Below are 8,217 nucleotides of genomic sequence, written 5' to 3'. Positions count from 1 at the left end.
AGGTGTTCTGTTTTATGCCAAGTTCTTCCTAGTGCTTTCATTTACTATCCTTTGGTTTCTTCCAAGCGATTTGTCACACAAACGACCTCCATTCATTTTCTACCTATTTAATTTTCCGCCTACTCCCACTGAGTCCACGCTTATGAGGTTGAGCATTTTGACTGCCGCATGACCCACAGTGCTCCTCCCTCCTTCCCTTCCTTTCTCTCTCACAAACAGGCAACCCAGATTTCATGGCGTCTACTTCCTCCACAGGTCGTCAATCGGAAATTATAAATGTTTTTTCTGAAATTGCACCACCATCTGCATCTACATCAGTTTCTGCTACTTCCTCAAGACCATCACAAAAACGGTCGTGGGATGTATTCCTTAATCATCGTGGACCTTATGTCAAACATACTCTGGCTAGAGCTATGTACGATGCCCTCCATGCCACGGGTCTCAGGGTTTTTCTTGATTCTGAGGAGACTCAGTTGGGGGACTTCTTGCCTACAGCACTCGAACAAGCAATGCGTAGTGCTTCCCTTCATGTGGCAATTTTCTCTCCTACCTATGCAGAATCGCCATGGTGTCTTGCCGAGCTTTCCTTTATGCTCAAATCTGGCGCAACTATTATTCCTGTTTTCTACCATGTTCAGCCTTCCGATTTGCGATGGGTGACCCAAGGGAAAGGAATATATACCAAAGTCTTCTTAAAGCATCAAGAAAACGGTAGATACAGCTTGGAAAAGATCGACGAGTGGAAGAGGGCACTCCACAGTGTCTCATTTTTTAAGGGCGAAATCATCAATAATATTGAGTAAGCAATACATAATCTATTTCATGTACACATTTTTCTTGCCTTCCCTTACATGCATTTTTTTGTCTTTTCTACATGTATTTACCTTCGACATAATCACCACTGTTTAGTGAGGTTTCTTCTAATTTTTAAACACCATGTTTCACTCATGTCCAGTGAGGAGCAAATGATGTTGAAGACTATTGTGAATCATATATTGAAAGTTATGCAAATAGTACCATTAGAGGTAGCAAAGCATCCTGTGGGTCTTCAAGAACTAGTAGAAGACTTTGAAATGATTGCAAACAAATGTGCAGAAATTCAATCCGGAGTTCAAATTGTAGGAGTTTGGGGTATGGGTGGTTCTGGAAAAACTACTCTGGCAAAGGAATTATATAATCAGAAATATTTATCTGTAGAAAAGTTCAGCATCATTTTCGATATTAGAGATGCTGCAGCTAAAAATGAATTATATAAAAAACAGATAGAACTCCTCCGGGACATTGGTTTCCAGGGTGAAGTATTTGAAAATATAGAAAAAGGCAAGAGCATTCTTTCAAATCATTTAAAATCTAATCGGGTGCTCATCATTCTAGATGATGTGGATCATATAGATCAACTCGATGCTCTGTTGCCCACAAAGAATAACCTCGGATTGGGGAGTTTAATCATTGTCACAACAAGGGAGAAGGATGTCCTCCGATGTTGGGGTGTTTGTTCCATTTATAAAATGAAAGAAATGAATTTGTCAAATGCTAAGCAGCTTTTTTGCTGGCATGCGTTTTTGCATTCCTTTCCACGGTTGAGGTTTGAGAAACTTGTTGAAAAGTTCTTGAGTGTCTGTAATGGGCTACCTTTATCTTTGAAGGTACTTGGAGGCCAACTTTATGGCTGCTCTGACAAAGATGTATGGAGGGATCTACTGAATAAGATCTCTAAAATATTGCCTTTAGATATAAAAACTTGCCTAAGAGTGAGCTATGAAGCTTTAGATGTTCAAGAGAAACAGATATTCTTAGACGTAGCTTGTTTTCTTATTGGAAAAGACAACAGAAGCGCCATTGCAGTATGGGAGGAATCGGGCTGGAATGGTCTATATGGTTGGAATAGACTTGTAAATAAGTGTCTTGTTGACTTAGATGATGCCAATCGCATAACAATGCACGATCACTTGAGAGATTTAGGAAGGGAAATAGCAAATACTCAGTCACCCTTCCGTCTATGGTCCCCAGATCAGATTACGGGCATTCAGAAGTTACTGGAGGTGAATCTAATACTTTATTATCTGTAATCTTACAATTGTATGGAAATTTCTTTTGTTTTTCTCTATAGCCCACTCTATTAATGTGTGTCCCTTTTGTTTTACTGTAATCAGGAAAGAGTCCAGATTCGAGGAATGATATTGAATGCAGAAACCAATGATGCTCACAAATTTCCTAGTTTCCTGGTCAATGTGAGCACAGGGCTTTCAAGGTTTCGGTGGTGGCACCGAAGACCTCTTTTCCGCCTTGGATTAAAGATTTTAGTCGTAAGAGAAAAGTATCTGAATAAATACACATACAAATTATCAAAGGAACTGGCTTGGTTTAGCTGTGCTAAATTTGATGATAAATATCTTCCATCAGGGCTACCATTAAGAAATCTAAGAGTTTTAGAGCTTGAGAACTCTGACAACTTAAGAGAATTGTGGAAGAATGGCGCTGAGGTAAGTATCTTGGCTTTAAGGTTATTTGAAATTCTTGATTGTAGATCACTACAATTGTGCTGTCGTTTCCCATATTAAAAACACGAAAAATTGATGCAGGCTCCGGTGCAGTTACGAGAGTTGAGCATTTGTGGCTGCCGGAGATTCGAAACATTTCCAAAATCACTAGGACTACTGGGGCATTTGAGAAAGATAGTTGTGGATCATAGCATCAAACTGAGGAGTCTGCCTGACGAGTTTTGCCTTCTAAAATCACTAGAGCACTTGCAGCTAAGTAATTGTGACATGCTGTCATCACTGCCTAACAATTTTGGTGATTTTACAAACCTACAGCATTTAGATTTGTCCTCTTGCATGTTGACGAAGGTGCCGATTTCATTTAAGCAGCTGAGGCTTCTGCAGCATCTCAGTATAGACCGCTGTTATAAGCTCACCTTAGAGTCAGACATCCTGGAATACATAACAAAGCTCGAGTATTTGAATTTGTCAATGCTTCCAGAATTGAAATGTTTGCCTCAAAACATCACAAATCAGGTGTCTTTGAGAGAGCTCTGCATAAAAGATACTGGTATAAGGGCGCTCCCATCTAACATTGGTCAACTCAGCAAGTTGAGAGTAATAAAGATAGGTTCATGTAAGATTCAATTTCTACCAGAGTCTATGTGGCGTTTGAATCTTTTAGAGCGTTTGGAATTACAGGGTTTGAAAGTGCAATATTTACCAAATTCACTCACACAACTGATTAATCTGCATATTATTAAAATATCCAATTGCCCAATCAATGTAATTCCTTTTGGGCGGAAGTTGTTTTCTTCATCATTTTGCAAACTGAAGCAAATAAATTTAGCCTGGACAAGAGTTTCAAAGGTTTTCATTTCCACAGAGTGTTGTCCTAACCTTCTAACACTAAAGCTTACACATAGCGAGCAATTAAGGAAGGTCCAGACTCTGCCAACAGCACTGAAGTTCATAGAGGTGGAATGCTGTAAAATACTCAGAAACATAAAGGGTATTGCTGGTTTGTCAAACCTGCAAACACTGAAGATAGAAGACTGTCCAGAGCTAGAAGCGATTCCAGGTTTGTCAAAATTAACATCTCTAAGAAAAATTGAGTTGAAAGAGTGCCACAAACTTTCAAAGATAGGAAGGTTACCGCACTGCGGACTATTGGAGGCACTATTGATAAGTGAGTGTCCAGAGTTACATTCCCTACCAAGTTTTGCAGGCTTGGTTTTTCTCGGAGTATTTGAATTGAAAGGTCGTAACAAAGTAGAGAAGATAGAAGGTTTACAACACTGCAAATCATTGGAGATGCTGGTGCTAGAATATAGCTGCTGCGAGGTGCCGGTAATGGAAAGTAATTTAGAGCATGCGCAAAGATTAAAGCTCGTGCAACTAGTGGTAAAGAAGAGATCAGCCATTGAACCTTTCATTACGACAATACAGGTAATACTTTTATTCTAGAAATATAAAGTTCCAGTCATGTTCATCTTGTCATTTATATTTTATACATTGTTTTTCTTTCTGGGCAGAAATGGCCAGCAGATATAATTATATGTACAGCGGCAGGCGCTGATGCGAGGACAATTTTAAATTCGTTGGCCTTTCCCAATCTGTCTGTCGTTCAGTCATTTGGTAAGTCCAAATATGCAGCGGTAGGCAATCTTTCTACTACCAGCTCTCTTCTGCTATGTTTGCTTATAAACTGTAGCTTTCCTCGCATGTCCCTCCGTGTAGTTGTGAATTGTCACGAGGAGTCTGTAATATGGTTGGACGAGGGCAAAGCTATAGTGATAGCTGTGTTTACACAACATTCAAGATCCCTCAATTCTCTGTATTTTAACATAAGACGAGAGGTCCAATCCGACAGGGTAGATATTGAAGATAATGAAAGAAATGGAGTCACGGAAGTGGAGAAAGGATTTCTTGTGAGCGGGGAAGAAAATAGCATCGTGGAGGCTTTCCAACGCTTATTTGCGCTTCTAGGAAATTGATGGTTAACTGTACTCACAGTAAACTCTGCCGTTGTTGATTATAATCAACCGTACTCACGGTAAATTCTGCTGTTGTTGGTTTTAATCAACTGTACTCACAGTAAAATCTGCTATTGTTGATTATAAGCTTCAGAAGGATCATTGTTTTCATAATGTGGTAATTGGTTAGGTTTATGGAACTTCCATTATTCATGAAATTTTTGCATCTAGTTATTAATTTTTTTGGATTTGTTTGTGCAGATTTATTATTATTGTAATGTATGTTTGTTGTTTATGGATTTAGTTCATATGTTAGAATAATTAGTAGTGGAGGATAAATCTGTGTAGTTTTTAAATGGGTTCTGGATTCTTCATGTTTTATAAATATTTTTGTGTAAATAATTTTTTTTCTATTTTGAGAAAAAAAGTCTTCATTCTTAATAATTGTATTTTATTTATGTATTGTTAAAAAAATTATAATATTGTAATGATTATTTATGTTGATATATTTAATTGAGTGATATGATATGTTATACTATTTTGTAGTATTTTATTAAATTGTGAAAGGTCGTGTTTTTCAAACATATAAATATATGGTTCTGAGATAACTATTGGAACAACAAATATAATCTAATGTGATAAAAATAATATATTAGAATACAATTAAAATAATAGACTTTAAAATGTTCGATAGATTTTTAATTTCCACAAATTAATATATAAACATATCTTAATTAGATAATTGATTGTTTATAAGATAATTGTGGATCCCTAATTGATAGTGATTTGAATTGACATAAAATATTTCATATATTTTAAGTGGCAATAAGATGCTCCAATAATTAAAAAAAAGTGGGAAGTAGCGTTGATCTAGTTTGTATGGAAAGCTGTGGGAAAGAAATAAAGAACCATAATAAATGAAATTGTGGAAGAAGTGTCTAAACGTGGTCAATGTTTTTTCTTCTTTTGCGATGAATTAATACCAAAGAAATACAAGCAGAACATATCAACAGCAAAATTCAAATTCTCAAATTAGTCATGGTTGGGAAGTTTTGACCATGCCATTCTTGCTTGGAGAATACCAAGAAAAATATTAACTAAACATGGCTACATGATGAGAAGGTTGGGTAGACTATAGTGCTGCGAATTCATGTTCTCCAAAAGTCAGAATATGTTTGATTATGTTGCAATTTCTAATTTACTAATTGAGCCAATCAATTAATAAATTTACTCATATTTTAATTGAATTTGTAATTGTGCATATTCATTATTTAGGATAAATAAATTTGTTAAGTAGCATTTTTAAGGGTAAAAGTATGGGTATATATCATTTTGAATTTATATATGATATATATTGTTGTAATATTTGATTCGATTAATTATATATATACATTGATATATTTTTAATATACATGTTTAACATTATACTATTCATATCACAAAAGATTTTTTAAATGAATAAGACGTTTGTTACTTTTTAAGCAACTGAAGCTCCTACAATATCTCATACATATGGCTATTATAAGTGTTAAGAGTAAATTAATTATCTATTGACATGGACAAGCCACTTACATCATTCACCATCTATCTTCATCGATGCATAATAAAGTCCTCCCAAGCTTCTACAATGTGTAGCCTATAAAGTTGTCATATATGTTTCTATAAATGGAATATGAAAGAGGATGTCTATGTGCTCCAAATAATATTTTTAAGCTTGTGTTTATTTCGCTATGTTTATATGTTTCTTCACATGTTATCACAACTATGGGGGTAGATTGGTGACTGACAATCTGCAAGAAAAGTCCACGAGGTCTAGAGTGCTTCAATTGGTATGACTAAATAATGTTTTCTTGTACTTTCACATCAAGCTATGTACTATCAATTTTGCAAGAGCGAGGAGTGGGTTCCAACATGATTCAAGCTTTACTTACAATACTAGACTATCTAAAGTCTCCCATGGTGACATAGAACAAATTATCATAACCATTATTCTTACACATGCTATGATTGAGTTGAAGTTTATGTGGCTTAGTTACAAGTTGTATAATGCTAATTGTAGGCTATAAAAATTAATGCTATGTGATCAATGACCTATGACTCATATGGGCTGTGATGTTTTGTGAGCTATTATTTTATTTACTCTACTAGTAGTAAAGCTTTTGCAAATAAATTCCATGGTAGATCTAGCAAGAGTTGTATTGCATAGAAAGAACTTAAATCTCATTGATGATGTTTTTGTTGAAAAATTATTGTCATGAGCCCTCCTACAAGCACCTACCTATTAGTAGCCATCTATTGAATATCTTCCTAGGCTCTTCATACATCCTCCCTCCTTTGATGTCGCAATAGTAGATTAATGTTTTTCTAGTGAAGTTAATGTTTGGTTAGTATAAAAGCTTGAAGGCCCTAAGTATTAAGTGAGCTAGACATTTTTTTTGATGTCGAAGCTTTTGTTAAGTTGAAGACATGGTTGGAGAAGAAAATAAGAGCTCATAGTTTAAGTCCCCTATTAGGGCAACTCTCAAAAGAGTGTTAAATCCTCTCATGAGGTTGATTCTAACAGATCATCAAGATCCTGACTGGACTGCTAGGCAAATCCCTTAACCGGGTGACTCCTAACAGGGTGTATTGTAAGCTCCTAACAGTGCATACTTCAAAAGAGTAAAAATATTTGTGGGTGCCAACTCCCACCGTGGTTTTTCCCTATTTGGGTTTCCACGTCAAAAACTTGGTGTTCATGTGTGGAATGTTTTTCATGTGATGTTCTTGTTTATGTTTCATTTCATGCATTATTTCTGAGATACCAGTTATGATGTTTTATCATAAATTTATTAGAGATTACCGGTACTGATAAGATATTGTTTGAGAAAGTATTTGATCTAATTGATAAGGTTAATGAGTTGGTAAATAATCAAATTTATATGATTGCTTTGGTGGTGAAAGTATTGGTAAGTGTGGTAAATGATTTGATTAATGTGTTAAGAAAATTAGATAAAGAGGTTGTTAGATATGATTAAAGGAGTTCAAATATTTGTTAAATGGTTTCAGATCTGAGATAAGTTTGTATTTGAGTTCAAATTTGCAATTGGTCTTTATACCGATTCACCCCCCTCTCAGTGTTAACCAGATCCTCATAGGATTACAAATTGGTATCAGAGCTTTGGTCCTCTGTGTGCAGAAAGTCTAACCACTTGAGAAAAAGATTCTGAGGAAGTCAAGATGATGAAGAAAGAGGGTCCTAAGTTCATCAAGGAAAACTACAAGATCTAGAAACACAGAATGAAGATATGCATCAAAGTTCTTGGTCCACAATATTGGAAGCAAGTTGAAACAACATATGTTTCTCCTACTACTACTCCCTTGACACCAAATGAGCTCAGAGAACAACAAGATAACATGCAAGCCGTAGAAGCTATTGTAAGTAATTTATCTAATTCAGAATATATTGATGTTCAAGGATTGGAAACTGCAGGTGAGGTTTGGGAAAGTTAGAGAAAATCTATGGAGGAGATGAGCATGTTCAAACAACCAAAGAGGAAAGCTTGATAGGAAAGTTCGATGACATGAGAATGCTTTAAGGAGAAAATATTGCACAGTATGGTCAGAGAATCAAAGAAGTTATTGGCGGCGTAAAGAGTGTTGGAAGTAAAATAGAAGATGATGCAATAGTAATTAAAATGCTTAGAACTCTACAACCTCAATATGCTATAAGAGTATTGGCAATCCAAGAACTTAGATCTATTTCAAAGGATAAGGTAATT

General features: G+C 35.6%; 2 protein-coding genes across 2 annotated transcripts; both read left to right on the top strand.

Annotated features, from left to right (window-relative positions):
• The first annotated feature begins 233 nt into the window (after positions 1 to 233).
• Positions 234 to 803, top strand: LOC131063339 (probable 2' cyclic ADP-D-ribose synthase BdTIR). Its single transcript, XM_057997123.2, has one exon. The coding sequence runs from the start codon at positions 234 to 236 to the stop codon at positions 801 to 803; it is 570 nt and encodes a 189-aa protein (XP_057853106.2).
• Positions 804 to 961: 158 nt separating this feature from the next.
• LOC131063348 (disease resistance protein RPV1-like) lies at positions 962 to 4,613 on the top strand. The gene is made up of 4 exons (XM_057997130.2): positions 962 to 2,042; positions 2,154 to 2,483; positions 2,583 to 3,929; positions 4,016 to 4,613. The coding sequence occupies exons 1-4, from the start codon at positions 966 to 968 to the stop codon at positions 4,475 to 4,477; spliced, it is 3,216 nt and encodes a 1,071-aa protein (XP_057853113.2). The 5' UTR covers positions 962 to 965; the 3' UTR covers positions 4,478 to 4,613.
• The last annotated feature ends 3,604 nt before the right edge of the window (positions 4,614 to 8,217 follow it).

This window comes from Cryptomeria japonica, chromosome 5 (genome assembly GCF_030272615.1).
Source record: "Cryptomeria japonica chromosome 5, Sugi_1.0, whole genome shotgun sequence".
Lineage (NCBI taxonomy): Eukaryota > Viridiplantae > Streptophyta > Pinopsida > Cupressales > Cupressaceae > Cryptomeria > Cryptomeria japonica.
Note: the sequence above shows the minus strand (reverse complement) of the source record. Positions and strands in the feature narration are given on the sequence as shown.